Raw genomic sequence first — 21170 nt, 5'->3', positions numbered from 1 at the left:
CAGTGGTGGAAGTGGCTCTGCCTAACCAAATAGGAAGTTCTTTATCTTTTCTCGGGATCACAGCTTCTATGTTTAAAGTGATGTTTATTGCCTCAAATCCTAAAAAAAAATGTAAGTGTGATGAGCAATGGAAGAAAAGAATGGTTAAGTAAATGAAAAAAAGGTTGGCCGATTAAATGGAGTCGATGAGTGAGTGGGGATATGGTCCCTGTGTCCAAGCAGTATGTGACGAAAAATTGTTCGGAGAGACACCCCCTACGGGCATGTGCCTGATTCTTATCGGCACAGCGAATTAAAAACGAACGTTTGCTGTAATCATTTATATTTGTAAACAAACAGTCTTGTTTCTAAAACGCAGGAGTCCATGAACGATTTAGATACTTTGCACTCAGACGCAAACTTTATCACCCGAGGATTGCATTACTCAAGGTACTGTGGAAAGTAAGTGTATAAATATCTTTCTAATTAAGAAAGCAGTAAAATCTGTGGCAGCGTAAACAATTAGCGCAACCCGTTTCTCAAAAGTGCGAAATGGGAAGTATGTAATGTTCTACAAGGAAAGCCCACTTCCCTCAGCTGCGTTGGTGGTGGAAAACATTTATGTACAGGAGGTTATGCATGAGCTGACCCAGAGGGGGCCAGCTGCGGGCGGGTGGTTCAGTGTTCCAAGACATTTTTCTGGCCCCGACTGTGCCGGGGATCGTCTTTAGCGTTTAGCTTACCATAAGAAAAAAAAACTCGGCTCAGGCATTGCGTCAGTGAGACAAAACGACGTTTGGGAGGCGGGCACGTGTGTGTTCCTTACGCCTTACCGCCTCGGTGATGTGGAACCATGCTGGGAACAGTGCTTTATTTTTTTGAACGTCGGTACTGCAAAGATGACACTTGAGGACCGTTAAAACTTTTTCTGGGTGTGTCATAAATTATCGCAGGCCCGTACTGGGTCGCAGGTTGCGAAACCTACAAAAAAATTCAGCGGGCACTTTGACTGTCTAAAGTGGGTAGAGGCGGAAGCGTTTTCCGCACCACCTTCGCTGTTTCTGTGGCACCGGTGGCGTCACATATAATTGACTACTAATTACTAAGTGATGACAAATCACTAATTAATTGTTAAATATTGATTAATGCCTGAATAGTAATTAACTGCTAATTAATGACGCTTAAGCTTCGCCTTTAGGAGTGGAACGCGACAGCGCGTTGTAGCGCTGCCGGGGAGTCCACGGAACACCACCCGTTCAGCGCGATGCCTTGCCCTTTGAACGCAACGCTTTTTGAGGTAAGGAAATGGCGCAGTAATTCTCGGTCATCTCGCTGGACACCTGAACCGCACCGTAGAGGAAGGGAGGAAGTGGGAGTGAAAGAAGATAGATAAAGAGGAGCCGTAATGAAGAAAATGAAAATTGTATTTGAGGAAAGGAAATTACGCAGTAACTGTCTCACAAAATTCAGGGGGCACTTTTCTGACCTAAAGTGTGGTCACTGATGCCCCTAAGAGTGGAACGCGAAAGCGTCTTGCAACGCTGCCAAGGAGTCCATAGAACGTCATCGCCCATTCGGTTCTACGCCTCGCTCGTCAGTAAATTGGTTTTTGAGGAAAGGAAATGTATCTGTCTCTCATTTGTCGGTGGACACCTAAACCTCGCGGGAAGGGAATGGAGGAGGATGAGAGTGAGTGAAGACACCGTATTCACTAGACGCGCCTTTGTTCATTCCAAACCATCGAGCTGGCATGGCGGAGCAATAAAGACAAAAAAAAAAGAGCTGGCATGGCGGAGTGGATAGCATGCTCGTCTCTCACGCCGAAGACCGGGGTTCGATTCCTGAGCTCGACCAATTTCTTAATCGGTTTTATTTATTTATATGGCCTGACTAGTAAAGCTAATTAGGCTAATTGGGTAATTTATCAATTAACTAAGCTCAGTCCCACTTAATTGGAGCATCACTATACGATCCCTTCAATTGGTTGCATGGTTACTAGCCAAAGTACAATTGGCCCCGTTTGAAATTCGCGCACTGTGACGTCACGACCGTTTCCACCAATTGAAAAGCGTGATATTTTCTGTCAACAACTGCTGCTTACAACGATGAGACATTAAAGGCTTCCGCCTTAAAAACATCCACTTTCAACCACGAACGCAGCGACGCCACAGGCCACATTTTAATACGATAGCATAAGAATTCCCATCCCGGAAAAAGCCCAGCGTGGTTAGTCCCAAAATTCGCTGATTGGTCAAGAGAGTTGTGATGGGACGGGTCACGTGACATTGCAAAGTACTGATATTTCAGGAGTGTGTGACGTCACGACTGTGACAGGCCCGAGCTGGCAGGTACGCTGGGAGCTAGGCAGTTGGCAGGTGACGTGGCCAATCGCTAATTCTTCGCCGCGGTGTGTGACGTCATGAGATCGCGTGGCATTGCAGAGTTTGCGTGTGAGCTGGTCACGCGACATGGCCTAGCGCGGGGGCTGGCTCGACATGTCAGCTGGGCTTGGATGTGTGCACACGTGTCTAGTGAGCTGCGCATATAAGGCTGAAATGAAGCCAGAATCGACGACGCCTGTGTCTACCATAGTGGGAAAATCCCCGCGACCTGAGTGGGCGACCACGGAAGTATGACGCTGAAGGTGGGCACAGGCGGCTGCACATACTCAGAGAATGCGTCTAGCAGCAATGACGAAGGAGGAGAAGCAGCAGGCCGAACAAGCTCCAATGCGATCGCATTCTCAAAACGTGATGTATTTAAGCGCCCTTTTAATTTTGTGCACTGTGAGATACAATAAAAGCTTTGAATGAAAGCAACCAAGAAACATTCTTCAACCGGCGAAATATATTACATTTTCTTTCAGATGAGGCTGTTTTTAGTCGAGTTTTGTTATTGTAATAATGGTGGGCTCGGTGGCTGTGCCACTATGCAGTCGCTTAACCCGTTCTGCCTCGCCATGCAGGTTAGTAAGCCATGTTGTCTTTACGCTAAGAAATCTAGTGAATACTTTTTGATACAGCTGCCGAGCCCGCAGTGCTGCCTTGCCATTGTCACTGAGTGTTCTGATGTCATTATTTCCTTGCGTTTGTTGTCCGGTGACATAGAGACTAACCCCGGCCCTGCCTCACTCGAAACTGTAGTTACGGAACTTAAAAAATTGTCCGCCGGTCAGTCGGCATTAATCGCTGATGTTACAGACCTCAAAAAGCAGTTACTAAAAACAGACAACCTTATTTCTGATCTAAGCAGGCGCATCAGCGAGCTTGAAGGTCATTACCAGACTATACTGTCACTACGCACAGAGATAGAAGGCCTAAGCACTCACACCACCCAGGCAACTCCCCAGCTCTGTGATCTCGAGGATCGTATAGACGAAGCAGAAAACTAATCACGAAGAAACAACCTCATATTCTACAACATTCCGGACCCTGACCCATCTGAAACGTGGGCCGACTCTGAAAAGCTACTAATTCGCCATTGCTCCGAATTTTTGGACATCACCCTCGACCCCAAAACAATAGACCGCACTCACCGTCTTGGGCGCCACGAACCTGATCGCTGTCGTCCGTTAATTGCCAAATTCGCACTTTTCAAAAAGAAGGACGAAATTCTAGCTGATGGCCGCAAATTCAAGGACACTGACTACTCTGTCGGTGAAGATTTTTCACGCCGCGTTCGCAGTGTTCGCGAACACCTAGTTACTTTTGCCAAAAGCAAGACTAACCGTTTTTCTTTGCGATACAAAACCCTGTTCATCGGTTCCCGATTATATATCTTCGACGAACCATCGCAATCTGTAAAAGAGATACCATAGCAGTTGCTGCGCCGCCAGCTCCCAGCCGCTCATATACCTGCCACCCCCCAGCCTAATCTTTCCTTTTCGGTGATTTTCACAAACATACGTAGTTTTCTTCCGAAACACGAAATCATCTCCAATCGTGTGTGTTCATCTGCTAATAACTTGCTGATACTTCCCGAAACATGGCTCACCAATGGCGTCACCGATACTGAAGTTCTTGCTGACTTACTTAATTTTAACCTTTTTCGCAAAGATCGCACATCCGCTCGTGGCGGAGGCGTCTTCATCGCAGTTAACAATCAGTTCTCGTGTACAGTTATTAATATTCCATCAGATCTTAAGATAGTATTGCTATTTTGTCGCGCTGCGCCCCAAACCGTACTGCTGGGCGTTTGTTATAGAGCGCCAAATAACAACTCTGATTTTTCTCGAATTCTTAACGATGTGATCAGCCAATTCACGAGGAAATACCCAAAAGCGCATATCATTCTTTTTGGAGACTTCAATCTTCCAGAAATCAACCGGCAGACACAGACAGCAGTCGGCAACAAGGAAGCGAATGTTTTTATCGAGGTCTGCCTAAACTTCAACTTAACTCAAGTGGTATCTTAACCGACCCGCGTTACAAACATCCTAGATCTAATCCTGACTAACCACCCGGAAGCCCTCTCATCTATCACTTATCTACGCGAAATCAGCGACCATAAAGTAATCCACGCAACATTTCAGTTCCACCCATCACGACGCCAGAATCAAAACAAAACTATTCGCCTCTACGATAAAGGAAACTATGAAGACTTTAGTCTTGAATTAAACCAATATCGCACAACATTTGAAGCATCTTTTCACGATCATTCAGTAAATGATAATTGGTCCCGTTTTAAGAACAAGGTTAGCGAACTAACCAATAGATACATCCCCAAAATAAGCTTCCACTCGGACCGCCAGAAACCATGGTATACCAAAACGATAAAAAGGCTCGACAATAAAAAGAAACGCCTTTTCCGTGCGGCAAAATTACAGCAATGCGATGAGTGCGCGTGGGAAAAATACTATGCAGCCGAACACACGTACCTATCAGCAATTCGCAACGCAAAATACTCTTTCCTTCACAACGACCTCCCCAAATTGTTGACTTCCAATCCCAGAAAGTTTTGGCAGGTAATAAGTGAGCACCCGGTACATACCACCACTCTAACTAAAGAGTCTGGAGAAGAAGCTAATGACAATGAGTGCGCTGACATTTTTAATAATGCCTTTTCATCTGTATTCTCTAATGAAATTCACCCACCAACAGCAGCTTTCGCCGTCAATATAGAGTCCAGCATGCCTGCTACCGCGTTTTCTGAAGCCGTCATTTTCTCGCTCATTGAACACCTTAAAACTTCATCATCGGCCGGCGTCGACGAAATTAACTCCAGAATACTGTGCAACACTATGAATATTTCTGCAATGTACTTATTGTTATTGTTTTCACAGTCGCTTTCTACAGGTTCCATTCCGGATGACTGGAAAGTGGGAAAGGTCATTCCCATCTTTTAAGTCCGGTAACAAAGATACCCTTTAAATTACCGTCCGATATCATTAACCAGCATACCTTGCAAAATCATGGAACACGTCATCTATTCTCAAATCATGGACTTTCTTGACGCTAACAACATCTTTCATCCCTCACAACACGGGTTTCGCAAGGGTTTGTCATGTGAAACTCAACTGGCCGTCTTTCTCCATGACGTTCACTCCAACCTCGACCTAAATTTACAAACTGACGCTATTATTCTAGACTTTGCTAAAGCATTTGATAAAGTTCCCCACAGGCGTTTACTGCTAAAACTAACCATGCTAAAACTGCATCCTAACGTCTTATAGTGGATCGAAGAAATCCTTTCTAACCGCTCCCAGTTTGTTCTCGTTAACAGCCAGAGTTCCAACCCTCTTCCAGTAACATCAGGCGTACCCCAAGGTTCTGTACTTGCTCCCCTCCTATTCTTAATCTATGTGTATAAACGACTTGCCCTCAAACCTGGTTTGCAATGTTGGTCTGTTTGCAGACGACTGCGTTATTTATAGCACAATTTCCAACACCTTTGACCAATCACAGCTCCAAAACGACATTGACAGAGTGCATGCCTGGTGCGATGACTGGCTAATGTCGCTTAATCCTAATAAATGTAAACTCTTATCTTTTCACCGCCAGCGTAACCCCCATGTTTTCACTTACTCCGTTGCTAATGTTCCACTAGAATCCGTATACTCATACAAGTACCTAGGTGTCACCTTGTGCCAGGATCTCTCCTGGCGCTCTCATGTAACGAACATCGTCGCATCAGCTAACCGGTCATTGGGTTTTTTGAAACGTCATCTACGGCACGCCCCTCAAAGTATTAAACTTCTCGCCTACCAATCACTCATTCGACCAAAACTAGAATACGCATCTGCTATCTGGAACCCGCAACAAGCATATCTCATGAGTTCACTAGAATTTGTCCAAAATCGCGCCACGAGGTTCATTCATTCTGCCTATTCATACGACATCAGTGAATCGTCATCACTTAAACGACAATCAGGTTTATCAACTCTTGCCCATCGTCATCGCATTGCTTCTCTTAGTCTGTTCCATACGTTTTTTTACAGTTCTCTCAGACAACTACCCTACATCACACCGCCAGCTCGCATATCCCATTGCACCGGCCATCCACTGCAAGTTTCATGCCAACGCGCCCGCACCGTCACTTTTTCCGCATCCTTTTTTCTTCGCACTGCTAAAGACTGGAATGGCCTTCTCCACGACGTTGATCCCATCACCTGCCAATCAAGTTTTGTTAACAATTTAAATATGCATTTCATAAATATCATGTAATCAATCATATTCAATCTATATTGGTACTCAAACCCCTTATGTCATACCTCCAAAGTGGGGTCTTTAAGGTAATAAACTGAAAGTGAAAGTGAAGTAATGTGCTTCTTCAGTGGCGATGATAATCTCATCATCGAATTTCATTTCTTCCGTCAGTATAACCTACTTCCAGCCGATTTGATTTCGTTTTTGTTGGACCACGAATAAATGGAAAGGTGTACATAAAAGCAATACACTGAAGTCTGACGAATCGGTGCCACGAAAAAATTCAAGCAGTCACAGAAGCCGCATTCTTAGCGCATTGAACACACTGTACTCAAGCGTCCCCGTCCCCTGACTGCGTTTCCCTTTGCATTCGTATCACAGATATACAAATGGCTTCAAGATTCGTCGCACCAACTCAGTTTTATCTCAAATCCGAGGCTGCTAAGAGCGAGTAGTCTATTTTAGAGGAGTGCTTCCGATACTGGGAACAAAGCCTATAAATCAGGCTCCATTTCGACGCGCTCTTTCGTGCGCGCTTTGGAATACAAATGACGACATCCGTACGTTTTCTTTTTTTTGCATCGAAACAAGAAAACAAACAGCCTCTGCTGTTGTTGGAACAATGCAGAGAGCCGAGGCTAAGCACAATGCTTTGTAGACTATTGAAGGTTCCTGATATTGCGTTCTGATATCATGATGTTTGTTTTAGGGTCACACATGTGTGCGCATCTTGAGAAGAAAAAAACATCAATTATTGTGGAGATTGTCGACAACAAATGGCGCTTCCCCCTTCGTGAAGGAGAGTTTCAACGCCTCGTGTGTTGAAGAAAAATGAATTTATTCTTATACAGAACGCGCTCCGCTTCCTGCAGAAACGTACCAATGCCCCCAAATTTCCGCTGGCTGAGCCTAATCGGCCAAGCATTCTTCCTTTCTTAAAGGCATAACTCTGCATAGCCGCGATAACACATCTAATCCGAGAAGTACTTCTGGCATTCTTAGCGAAATCGTTTAGGCGTTGATTTCTGTCATATTATATGAAGGAAGGAGACTGCAGGGTCAGTAGACCCATCAATAGAGCGAAGGCATATGGTCGATAGAAACGAACCCAAATGAAAAAGTTAGGTTGCAGAACCACTTCTTGACCAAATCTGGATTGCAGTTCCCTAGAGCCCCTTTCCATCGTATGTTCCCGTCTTCTTGCCTGAGGTGCCGCTTTACCTATCATCAGGTCTCTTCCATTAAAAAGGACCATTCCCCATGCTGTCATGCGTCGCAAAGCAGGATCACTGTTCTCGCTGTGCTTTGTCGGGATTCATTTACTTAACAACAAAATGAACAAAAAGCAGCCAGCAGCGGCATTAACTGTAGCAGGCATTCTTCCGCCAAGTTTTCACAGCTTCAGCTAACCCTCGTGAGTGTTACTCATTGCATACTCTCAGACATTCGCATTAAGTATGCGATGTTCTGTACCTTCCACGCATACCCTCCCTCGGCGCGCGCTCCGTTTACACTTTCTGCGGTGCGTGATGCCGTTGACGGGGCTGTGCCTCACTCGAGTTAAGTTGTTCTTCACACAGGCCTGAACGTGCCTTCTGCGAGGCGGTCCTCCGTGCATGATGTTTCTTTTTTACCTCAAGCCTGTGGTTGCGAATTCCGCAGGTGTTTAGTTCCAAGTATGCTTGCCCTCGCCCCTCCCTTCCCACCACTCCCTCCCTTTGTTTTATTTCCAAAGATGTAGTTATTTCAAAGATCTGAAGTCTCTGTCCACATAGGTGACTTCATGTGTGCCTTGTAGATTTATTTGATAGCTGCACGACATTTTCGTCTTCAGCGGCACTCGCAGCTGAGCAATTAAGTCACACCCACTTTCTGTATTGTCTATGCCGTTGGCAGGGCTTTTTTATGGCGCTGTAAACCATCTCTCATGTTAAATTTACAGTAATCTTGCTGCTCTGTCCTTCGCGGGATTATTTTTAACTACAGAATATACCAATGTGCTTAGGCCTCTTCCTTGACCCCGTGTGCTCATTCTCTCCCGTCATTCCTCCTGCTATGTTCCCTGCATTTGCGTATAACCTGCAGTGCTCGTAGAAATATTAGGTATCTATTATATGGTTGCATGAATTCGAGTTATTTTCTTGGGAAGCATGCCTTGAGTACGAACAATGCCCTTCTGAAGGATAACCCCATCGGTTAAAGCCCGTTAGAAAAGGATTGGTTACTTTTTACTGCAGTAAATATATCAGTTACAGTCACTCGCACCAAATGCTTAAACACCAAGCAAGAGAAAAAATAGCGAACAGCACAATGCTTGCCTGTACCACGCATGAAAACAAAGTTCGACGTTAGCTCTCATGAATGTCCATCATAAAAAAAAAAAACCGTGATCACGCCGCTTCTATGATTTCCATCGCTGGGAATGCAGCCTTCAATCCCCCTGCCAGCAATTTTGTTGCAGATAACGGAAGTGTGATTCCCCGTAGTTTATTTCTATTTTGCCAAGCGTCTTCCCTAGCTATCGTTGCATGCACTCACTGATGTATTAGCACCAGCAAAGATGTTCACTTAGCCTCAACGTTCTTAACAAGTCATAGGTGTTCTTAACTGGCCCATTGTCGCCCGAAATATCTCTGCGAGTGGGTTTTGTTAGTGATAACATTAGAGTAGCTTTGTCATCTTCATATTCGAAACGACCGTATGGCGTTGAACTCGAGCTTGCTCGCTGGTAGAGCGCAGCATATAAGTATACTTCAATTTAGCCAGCTATGGTCCCGCCCACATTGTTTTCGTCTGAGACAAAACTTTAAACGACGCACGCCTTCTCCGTTGTTTCACAGTAGGCAAACTTTCCTGCAATGCGAACTTCTACGCCCACTTTTCTCGTTACCTTTTAACCACCCCAGTGCAGTAAGGCAGGCTGATCCGTTCATCCGCGTGCGCTAACGTCTCTTTCGCATTTTCTGCGCCAGTTTCCCCACGGGCTGCCACCCGCTCTTTCATTTCAAACTGTCGCAACACGGACAACACGGAGCACTCGGCGTTCGTTGTGCGCCGCTCTACCGAGCCACTAATTAGCCCCAATGGCAGGAAACGCCCAGCTTAAAATTTTCTCCCCATAAGTTGCACTTTCGTACCTCTCAGTGCCGGTGCGCTTCCTTGGTAGCGCACCCTGCGTGGACTGCTGACGCCCCGACTGGGCGAAGCTTGAATGCATGTCGCCAGTTTTTTTATTTCTATTTTTTTTAGAAACTTGAACACAACCCACCACACAGTTCCTCGTTACGCGAAACCCGAATGGTTTAAAAGCCAGTGCTCCGACGGGTCGACTCGGAAAGCAGCACAACCGTGACACTCGAGAAACGAGATTGGTTCAGGCCCGACAACATCGCCCTAATCAACCGCAGCAACCACGCTTCTTGATAGGGATGCGCGGCAAATACATTTCGAAAGCTTCTCTTGACGTTTTTTTTTTTTTTTGCACAGCTTGCGAATCAGAGAACGGTGAAATATGCATAGAAATAAATCCAGATATAAATTCCACGTAGCATGGACTTAATAGTCTCCTAAAATACAGGACGCCTTTAAGGATTTCAGTAATGTGCGTACTGCATGTATTCAGTGGCCCAGCTCTTTAACCAGGCATAGATGCAAGGACCACTGCGTCTATTTTCAAGCGAAATAACTAAATCAGAATGAGTGAGAATGACATCAGCCTGAATCGATTTTTACCAACAGATAAGTAGTCTCCATTTCCAATGAAATTTTATTTGAGACAGAAAAATAATAGCGCTCAAGGCAAACAAACACAAGAAAGACCGACACAGCAGATGCACTAAATTCATCTGACTATATTCACTGCCAAGCCAGGAAATATGTATAAAATCTAAGGCATGCGCAAAAAACAAAAACACAAGGCATAAAAAAAACCGGTCAAGATATATCTCGGTCTTGAAAAGGCATACTGAAGTATCGCTCCTACAATCTAGAGCGTGTGAGCGACTAGATCATGTGATCGATAAATTGTCGCGCACACAATAGATGTATTTGCTGGCTTCGCAGTGAATAAAGTCAGATGAAGTTAGCGCATATCCTGTGTCGGTCTTTCCTGGTGTATGTCTCCCTTTACCGCTATTAATTTTCCGTCTCAAATAATATGCACCAGCTAGCCCGAATTGACGTTCTTTTATTCCAATAAAATATTTGCGATTAAGTTCCAAGCTCGGGGCAATCAATTATACTGCCACTACCTGACAATAGTCTTGTCCACTAGCATTGAAACATTACTACGTTGAGCTTTGTTGTACTTTCAGCCCTATTAGTGACCGCATCATATTTTTTTTTCGCTGTTTTCCGCCCACGGGGTCTGTTTCCGCATTTCGCAAAATACTCCCCACAGCAGAGTAGCATAACGGCGCTGTTTCCACGCCGGCTCAATTCTCTTTCAAACCAGAGCTATTCTTGTCTCATTCTCTCAGAACCAATCAGTAATAAGCAAGATATGTTGCTGATCAAGTTGATTGGTAATCATTGTGAGAAAGGCAGCGCTGTCCGAAGAAGGACAAGCACAAGAAGTTGTACATGAAAATGTGCTTGTTTTCTTCCACCAGCGCTACCTTTCTCAATATGGCAGCCAATAGTGGGCACACTCTGTCACTGCGTCACAAGTCCATACTCTCGATTAACGACGTAATGAACCAGACATGTCGTCAACTCCGTAACCTTACACTTCTCCTGCGACACCACGGTGTTGCTAACACTCAGTTCCCTATACTTCTGCCGCAGGAGATGTCTGCACACAAACGAGAATTCCTCACAGCACAGCCGCCGCGGTGGCTCAGTGGCTATGGTGCTCGGCTGCTGGCCCAAAAGACGCGGGTTCGATCCCGGCCGCGGCGGCTAGAATTTCTTTGGAGGAGAAATTCTAGAGGCCAGCGTGCTGTGCGATGTCAGTGCACGTTAAAGAACCCCAGGTGGTCGAAATTTCCGGAGCCCTTCACTACGGCGTCTCTCATAGCCTTAGTCGCTTTGGGACCTTAAACCCCACAAAACCAAAACCAAACCTCACAGCACAGTGCGCAGCCCCAACCCGTAGTGTCCGCACTAAGCACGCTGCAAAGCTCTCTCGGAAGAGCTCCACACAACCTCTTCTTCAGGCAGCAACTAGTAAGACCAAAGCTCATACAAGTATAGCTAAATTAAATTAAATTTCTATCGTTCCATTCGTTATCAGTACCTAGCTGCACGGTTGAAGCGATTTCTTTTCTGCCCGGCTAAGTGGGTAGAAGAAAACGAAATCATGGTTTCACGCGAGGCTCGCGGACAGCGCAGACCGCTCTTAGCACACGTCACCATCTCTCTCGGGAGCCATGTCTGTCTTCTTCAGGAAACTGCTGCTTCCCGGCGGCGACGGCTGTTACGACTGCCTCATTCGCACCGACGACGGCGGCGAGTTCAGGGCCCACCGGTCCTTCCTGTGCACCACGAGCCCCTTCTTCCGGGTGGCGTTCTGCGCCGAGTACGGTTCCCGCAGGGAGATGCTGCTCACGGGGGTCTCGGCGTCCGTGCTCGACATCCTGCTTGGCTACTACTACGCCGATGAGGCAAGCCTCGGGAAAGGGTTAACAGGTGGGGGAGGGTAGAGAAGCCAAGCATCGTAATAATGAGCCTGATGTCTCGCCAGTGGTTGCAATAGAAACCTAGAGATGGTGGGACAATAGGGTGCTAAAGCATCCCTTTCTGAGAAGTCGCAGTAACGGTTTTGAAGTGCTGTGTCCGCAGCATGCAGGAAACTGCTTGAAGGTGAGAGTTCTGAGCATCTCCGTGTTGCTCAGGAGGAAAGCGACCTGGTGGTAGGCAAGCAATGTTCTTCCGTGGCAATGCTAAGTGGCACCACGCATTGACATCAGCATTAGTTTGAATAAAGAACGCAAGTATACATTTTTTTTTTGCAATGGTTAGTACGCATCTCAAATCAGGTGACTTCCTTTTATATATTTTGCCAAAACCCATGGCAGAATATGTAGAAGAAAAACAGGATAAGTCTTCTTTTTCAAGCGTTCTCCTGCTTATAATACAACTCTGTTTGTGACCGTCACTGCAGTTGCACATCAACAACGGCAACGTGGCCGATGTGCTGGCGGCTGCCGACATGCTGTTGATGGAGGAGGCCCGTGACCTGTGCCTGGACCACCTGCTGCACAACATGGACGTCGACAACTGTCTCGGCTTTGCCGCACTGGCGCTGTGGCACCACTGGCCGAGGTTCCGAGACACCGTGTTCTCTTTCGCGCGCGAACACTTCGGCGCGGTGAGCAAGGGCTTCATTATTTTCGATGGAAGATGTACCCCCTTTGCCAACAGTAACCGAGCAACTGGTTTCTGCTTCTCAACCGTATAACGGAGCCTTTACGACGCCGCTAAAGACAGAAAGGTGTCAGAACGTGAGAAGGAGGGTTCACCTTTACACGCATTCAGAGCTCAAGGGCTGCCATAAGGGGTTCGCCACGCGGCTAAGAAAGAAACCACCGCTGCCCGGTTACTTTTGGCAAAGGTGTACGGGGGTGAATATTGATTCGTAATCAAGGCACTACGAGCATCAATGTCAACTGCTGCACTATCCGACATGTGAGCGTATTAAATAACACTGCGACGGATGTTTAACGAGGATGTTCGGCTACGGAGGCATATGAGATAGTAGTGTGTTTCTTATAATATGAAAGTTACAATTAGAAATGCTTGTTGTCTTACACCTGCGTCTTGGAGCGGAAATTCCAACCACCGATATCAGTGTGGCGAGGGTTGTGTGAAAATGGTTCGAGGTTGACAGCAATGTAGTCCTCATGCTGCAGGTTCATCGATTCCTTTAGGGCCTAGTTGGCTGCCCAGATGGCACGGCGACTGTTTGCCTTCGCGTCCTGAATTTTATAGCAGCGTCTTCCAAACTAGCTGGGCCACACGGGATGCACCCTTGCTTCCTATCCTTTAGCATGCGTGCCACGTGATGTCGCCCGCGCGTGCCTCAGGAAGACTAAAAGCCACGTGGTTCGAAAGTCCCTTCCAGCCCGGTATCTACAGGCAACTTAGGCATATCGCAAACCCTCGTTTTTCGATGGTGCAAGAAACGTGTGCGATGGCACTAGAAGCATTGTGAAGCGTGAATTCATTAAATTTACTTCAGTATATGCACCGCACTGTTCGTCTAAGCAGGAAGTTCAGTTGCGAAAAGGAAAGCTTATGTTTAAAGGTTTGCGTCTCCAAATTGCTTGTTTCGCCTCCTTGTCGCAAATATATTGCCTTCGAAACGTTCTCTTCCATGTTACGTATACTCAAATTAATAATTTCACGGGACTGAAAAATTAAACATTCATGAAGATATGGCGGAACAGGGTAGGATCAAATCACACAAAATATATCATGACAGAGTTCTTTAGACATTATGCGTTTACTGTACTAGGAAATATTAGAGGCTGTTTATTTTTTCGAACACGTTTTTAATCTACCCTGCCTGTTCAGCGCAATTGTCACAGACGTAAACAACTGCTTGGCGCTGCCATCTACACCAACACTGCATATTCATAGCTGCCGGTATCTTTGCGCAAGAGACTTCTTGGTTTGGTTTATTAGGGTTTAACGTCTCAAAGCGACTCAGGCTATGAGGGACGCCGCAGTGAAGGGCTCCGGAAATTTCGACCACATGGGGTTTTTTAACGTGCACTCACATCGCACAGTACAGGGGCCTCTAGAATACTGCCTCCATCGAAATTCAGCTGCCACGGCCAGGACCGAACCCGCGTCTTCCGGGCCGGCAGCCGAACGCAATTACCACTTAGCCACCGCGGCGGGGCATGAGACTTCTGTTAACACTTTGCGCATGAGACTTCTGTTAATATTTTGCGCTCAAGGTTAAGAAATCGTTTCTAAAGTAGGAAGCGTACCATTAGTTATTTTATTTATTTACTTTATTTATTTACACAATACTGCAGGCCGTTAAGGCCCAAGCAGGAGTGGGATAAACATACAGAGAACTCCGACGACCAGCAGAAGACGACGCCAACAGCAGAATGCAGTAGAAGCGATACGGAGCATGAAAATAAAACAAGTCGCAACAAATAACAAACAATAGTTAAGGGTCAAGTACTTGTTCAATGGCGGAAAGCACATTTTCGGGTACAAACACATGAGGGGGTAGGTTGTTCCATTCTGCTATAGTTCGAGGAAAGAAAGAATATTTAAAGTTATTGGTGCGGGCATACAAAGGAGATAATTTATGCGGATGGCAATGCCTTGTTACTCTAGTTGTTGAAGGTTTCACATACAATGAAGGGTCAAGCCGGAACTGAGAATGGTAGAGTTTAAAGAGGAATTTAATTCTTGCTAGCTTTCTCCAGTACTCTAAGGGTTTGATCTTGTTGATTCTCATTAATTCAGATGGGGAGTCATGTCGTCGGTACCGGTTATATATGAAGCGAACTGCTGATCTTTGAATTCGTTCAAGTTTGCTAATGTCTTTTTTAGTGAAAGGGTCCCAAACCTCGCATGCGTACTGCAATCTAGATTTGATCAGTGTGTTGTAGGCCAGAAGCTTTACATGGGAGGGGCTATATTTGAGTCTGTGTCTTAACTGGCCGAGTTTGCGGCGCGCCGAGGAGCAGATATTGTCAATATGAGCGGACCAGCTTAAATGTTCTGTAATCGTTACACCCAAATATTTAAAAGAGTCAGTTTGAGTTATGGGGATCTGCTTGATAGTGTACTGGTGAGCAAGAGGAGACTTTTTGTTTGTGATACGCATGAAAACAGTTTTATCAGGATTCAGTTTCATATCCCAGCGATCACACCAACTGGAAACAGCATTAAGACTTTCATTAAGCACAGCCTGATCATTCATATTTTTAACAGCCTTGAAGAGCAAGCAGTCATCCGCAAATAATCTAATACTGACGCTTTCATGTATGACGGAGGTTAAGTCGTTTACATAAATTAAGAAAAGAAGAGGGGCTAGGACGCTGCCCTGCGGGACACCAGAATTGACAGAGAGGACGTCGGAATGGTGCCCTTCGAAATCAACAAATTGCTGGCGCTTATCAAGATATGACGATACCCAGTCAACTACAGTTCGTGGCAAACCCAGCTCGTCAAGTTTGAATAACAGACCGGAATGAGTAACCTTATCGAATGCCTTGCTGAAGTCCAGGAATATAACGTCAATCTGACCGGAACTATCGAGAACGGAGGAAAACGAATGAATTGTGGAAACTAGTTGTGTGGTTGTCGACAGGCCTTTGCGGAAACCGTGCTGGAAAGGAGAGAGTATGTTTTTACTATCGAGGAAATCAGTGATGTAGTTGGAAATGATATGTTCCATGAGTTTGCATGAAGTGCTGATGAGAGATATCGGTCGGTAGTTGGTTAACTGAGAGCGGTCACCTTTCTTAAATACAGGCACGACACGTGCGAGCCTCCAGTCAGATGGGACATCGGCACTAGAAAAAGACAAACGAAAAATGACAACAAGAAACCGGGCAAGCGATTCAGCGTAACGGCGCAAGAAGGCGTTTGGAATACCATCAGGGCCGCTCGATGATTTAGAATTAAGATTTAGGAGCATGGAAAATATGCCCTCATAGGATATAAATTCAGGGCTGACACTGCTCGTGCCGTTAAAACAAGAGGGTCGGGGGCGGGAATCTGAAAAAACTGACTGAAAGAAAAGATTAAATTCCGTGGCTATCTGCGGCTTGTCGCGTACAGTTTTTTTTGCCGGTCTTGATGTGATCGATGGATTTGCGTGTATCAGAGGTAAGGTGGCGCCAGAATTTGGCAGGATCGCTCTTGATAAACTGCGGTAATGTGGAAGAATAATAAAACTGCTTACTAGAGCGAAGTTTTTCTGCAAGTAAAGGTCTTAAGTTTAGAAGCGCAGGGTTGTTCTTCGTGTGCTTTCTGAGCCGTTTTACTCTGCGTAATAAATGAATTATTTCGCGGCTGATCCATGGGTTTTTACGACGCACATTCTTAGTTTTGCTCGGAATGAAGTGTTTGTTGAAGTTCAAGTTTGTCGCATCATTGTGCTGAAAAATGTCACGTTTGCTTTCTGTTGCTCATTGTATGCAGGTATGGCGAAGCAGTAGCGAGTTTTCGAGGGCTTCAACAGGGCTGCTCGTCGAGCTGCTCTCCTCGAGCGAGCTCAACGTGCGAGACGAGGTGGACGTGCTGCATGCCGTCCGTCGCTGGCACACGCAAGGCCGTGCGCGTACAAAGGAACGGAATGCCGGCCTGTTCATGCTGCTACAGTGCGCGCGCATCGGCCTCTGCAGAGAATCGTGAGTGGGGCACTCTGTACGCAAGGGCTACCTAACGCAAGCTGCACTTGTTTTCGAGAGTGCAAGCGGCTACATACATAATTTCCGCTCACCACTGTATAAACAGTTTCTATTAAAGTTTGCGTGGCTACACTGAAGCAAAGCGGCTCTCAGATTATTACGACAGGTAGGTTTGCTTTAGTACGCGAAGAAAATTGTAACTGAAATTGAAATTATTCCCAAAGCCTACGCAACTAACGATAGCTTGGAAGCGGGAGGGGGGGGGGGGGCAGTCTCCAGCTTAACGTAACATCTTCAACGGGCCAGACAACGAAGCTTGAATGCTTGTGTTTCAAGGGACATGTAATCATAATGCTCTTGCTGGAATCTCGGTTCTTGATCGGCCCAAGCTAATGGCGCTAGTCGAAGAAACGAAAGCCGAGGTACCGACGAGCTCGCAACTGGTCGCAACGTTTCCAAGCTCGTCACCGTAACCAATCTCTCAGCCACCAGTACCAAACACCCTTTGACTGAAAGGAGATTTTATTGCAGGCGTGGATTTTTTTATCCAAGCCGTAAAATACAGTTTAAGAAAGCTATGGTTCTGACACGCTCGTGTGGCGCAGGACGCTCATCGAGTTCCGGCAGGTGAACCCGACCTTCGCCAATAGCAAGTCGTACCACATGGCAGTGTGCGAGACCCTGCAGACGGGACCCTGCATGTGCTCACCCAGCCCGCTGCTGCTGCTGCACTTGGAAGGCTTCGGGCTGGAGGCCTGCAAAGCGCTTGCCGCTGCGAACCCCCAACACGGCGACGCGGCGTCGAGCGGAAGCGTTGCATCCAATGCACCCAAGGGTGGTGAGTTGGCATCCGCAGTGACTGCCTCTCAGTAGCTGAATTGGGAGAGCAGAGTTGACCGAAAAATGCTGCTTCTGGGCAGTATACATGCCATTTACGGTCAGTTTTGATCTGCTGCCGGCTTTTGAAGCGCCTGTCGCCGAACTCTTTCTGGCTTCACTAAATCACGTGACCACGTTCTTGGGTGATCTTGTTACTTAGTGATTAGTCCTCTCTTCGGCTACCTGATATACAGTGGATTCAATGAAACCCAGTCAAGGTGGGACTACGCGTCTTGTCACCTGCATAGCAAGTCGTAATTTGCGTTCTTTCGCTCGCTTTACGCTGGATGCCTCGTTGAAAGCATCAATAGAGCAAGATCTGTTACGACCATCTTAAAACAGTTTGGAAGAATGAAACGAAAAAAAATAATTCATCCAGGAAGATCCAAAAATAGAAACAAGAAATCAAGTCTTTCATTTAGAAATTTAAGCACGTTTCTGACCGCCCGACTAACATCGGTTCAAAGTTGGCCCTTGTGTATGTTACCTTCGTGTTGTCAGTCTTTGTTTTCGCGCTGCTAGGGCCTCAAGTTGTTTAAGTCACCACGAGGAACTGCTCACTTCACTTGCGACCATGCCGAACAAAAGTGGCCTCTGGTGCACACGGGGTACAAAATGTACATCAGGCGCGGAGTCAATAGCATAAGTGTTTTCTAGACCGCGAAGGATTTTATCTCTGGCGGGCTATATAACGCGAGCACTAGCTGGCGGGCATAACGCGAGCACTAAGATCCGCGCTCCTGCCAGCGTCATCATTTTCTATAGAAATATAATGAGCTGCTACGTTATCATTTCATTCATGACATCTACAGCACTAAAAGCTCGAAATAAAGCTCAACATGATTTGAATGATTTCAGCGTTGTCGATAAGCTTTCCGTTTCAGCTTGTTACAACGACAGTGAAACTTTCATTGGTTACCCCTCGGTAATGCGAAAGCCCTGTGGGTAAAGTAAATGAAATGAAATAAAATGCGCAAATATTAAGAGAGGTTGTTGTAAACGGCCACAGTACCTGCTCCCACAGAACGCCCACAGTGACTGCACTTGTGACAATCCCTTACCATCTTGAGGTTAGAGCCCTTGAGCAGTCATATTTCATGAGAAATCAAAAACTAACCTGCACTCTTCAGTCAGTGCTGTTCGGCTATATATGTGTTCCCTCTTGCGAACTTTGGCTCTTAGATTTTTAAAAAGGACAAAATTGGGAAAGTACAAGAGCTTGTCCCGCGTTTGTTATTTCATCGCTTTCGCTATCATTCATTTTTGCGCCCCCATATTGTGGCCAAGTTATATGCCCAACACCATAAGTAGTCTAAGTCCTTCTCACGTAATATATTTCCTTACATGAGGGGCGACTGTCTGACTCACTTAATCTGCTTGTAATAATTTTAATGAGAAAGCATTATATAGCTATGCCTACTCAGGAGAAAGTGTCCGCAAAATTTGTCCGCAATTTTTGTCCGCATGATTACGTCGTTCTCTGATGATAAATGTGTGAAAGTGTGATTACTATAGATAGTGAGTGATAAAATTTTGTCTGGGAAACATTTGGTTGATGAGGGGTAATTAGTTAATTAAACGCAAAAAACACTAAAAAATACTCTTAGACGTCAAAACAGCCATGGACGTCGATACAGTACATGGGCATCAGAAAAGTCACGGACGTCGATTTAGTATGGGGGCGTTTTGCATTCGCATTGCTCCAATGCGGATGGTCGCAGTGATCTCAGTTTTCTTGCCACTAATATGGTTATAGACTCCTTGACAACGCGACCAGGCATTGAAAAATGCTTCATAGCTGCCCTCCGTAGCTGCATGGTGCGCTCTTGTTGATGATATCATTTCGATAATCCCTATCTTCGCTCTGTCTGCACCGCAGGTCATTGCACTTAAACACGTTGGGTAAAACCGCCCATTGTTATCGACTCATCGGTGGAAATTTCCCCATTCTCCCGATCTGTCCGCAGCCATCGCAGCCCTGTTTCGGTTTCCCTGCGAGCGCTGCGCCGGCGCGAATCCCGAGCGCTGGGCTCCGCGCGTGCCGCACGAGGTGCTGTTGACGGTGGGCGGCTGGAGCTCTGGAGAGGAACGGGACGCCGTCGAGGTGTACGACCCGCGGGCCTACCGCTGGCTCATGCACACCATGCGGGGCACGTCACCCAGGCAAGATGCACGATCCGCATTGAAGGGTTCTTTCGTGTACCTCGAGCGAGCCGAGGGCCAAGCATGCGCCATCTCAATTTTCGAATAGAACTAAAATAAACGCTTCCTTCACCTTTTCTGTGCAATCGTTGCTTCCCTCTGTCGTGACAGTGTTGAGAGGTCGCTACGCATTGTTTCCGCGTATCAAGTGGCCTCAGCTTACCCAGGACCGGGTTGACTGGAGATATGTAGGAGAGCCATTTGTCCTGCAGTGGGCGTACTCAGGCTGATGATGATGATGACGATTCCAGTCATACCGTCCGCTGCAAATGATATGTGAACAAGTCAACTGAACCGCGAGCACACCAAACACAACATTAGCTGCTAGAGATAGCAAGCAGTAGACCTCCATTAGCTCCTCCGAGAACCGGGCTTACGCGCCTTTGAAATAAGACCATCTGCTTCAGTAACTAATCTCCCCCAACTGAAATATTGTTTTACAGGACACATTTAGATAGTTTTGTCTACGTTGCACTTGTCGCCTATAGCAAAATGAGCCCAAGCAACGGCTGCAAGGCAGGGTGTTCAAGGCTTAGAGTTTCTTACTATTACCTAGAGGGAAAGCTGGCGGCGCTGCACTTCAGCCACCATGGACGCTCAAAGCATCATGGGGCGGTGAGCTACTTGTTGCGGAACAGTCGTAGTTTTTAAAGAACACGGAGTGTCATTACTAAGATGTTTCATTCCAAAAACGCTGTCCGTGTGTGCGCAGACCACTTTCGCGCGAACGCAGTGTGCAAAAGTCATAGTAGTGGAAACGCGACGACACACGACGCCAATAAAAGGTTTTACTCTTCCGAAATGCCATTAAAAAACCTCTTAAAGCATCTAAGCAACAACATTTTTTTTAAACATACTTACTTTTAAAAGTGCGCCTGTTAATTACGCAATATTAGTTTTTTTAGTGTTCATCACTTGGCCAATAGGAAAGCTAGTCATCTCTTATTTTGGGCAAACTTTGCACTTAAATGCTTTTCTGCTCGTTTGTTGCAATCATTAGACAAGATATTGAATGTTAGGACATTCGTAGTTATCTAACAGCTTTATTTTTCTATTATTTTTTGGCCAAAAGTTGTAGTTCTGCAGTCGGTAGCTCACCGCCCCATGATGCTTTGAGCGCCCTTGGCGGCTGAAGTGGCCT

The 21170-nt window shown here is 46.2% G+C and overlaps 1 protein-coding gene and 1 pseudogene across 1 annotated transcript; both read left to right on the top strand.

Annotated features, from left to right (window-relative positions):
- The first annotated feature begins 1483 nt into the window (after window positions 1–1483).
- LOC149364694 (uncharacterized) lies at window positions 1484–4164 on the top strand (annotated as a pseudogene).
- An 8560-nt stretch (window positions 4165–12724) lies between these two features.
- LOC149364693 (kelch-like protein 10) lies at window positions 12725–20078 on the top strand. The gene is made up of 4 exons (XM_089568739.1): window positions 12725–12933; window positions 16740–16948; window positions 17554–17786; window positions 19795–20078. Exons 1-4 carry the CDS (start codon window positions 12775–12777, stop codon window positions 20076–20078), a joined length of 885 nt encoding a protein of 294 aa, XP_089424865.1. The 5' UTR covers window positions 12725–12774.
- Window positions 20079–21170: the final 1092 nt, after the last annotated feature.

The sequence above is a fragment of the Amblyomma mixtum genome, chromosome 2, assembly GCF_055824585.1.
Source record: "Amblyomma mixtum isolate Tamu chromosome 2, ASM5582458v1, whole genome shotgun sequence".
Classification (NCBI taxonomy): Eukaryota; Metazoa; Arthropoda; class Arachnida; order Ixodida; family Ixodidae; genus Amblyomma; species Amblyomma mixtum.
Note: the sequence above shows the minus strand (reverse complement) of the source record. Positions and strands in the feature narration are given on the sequence as shown.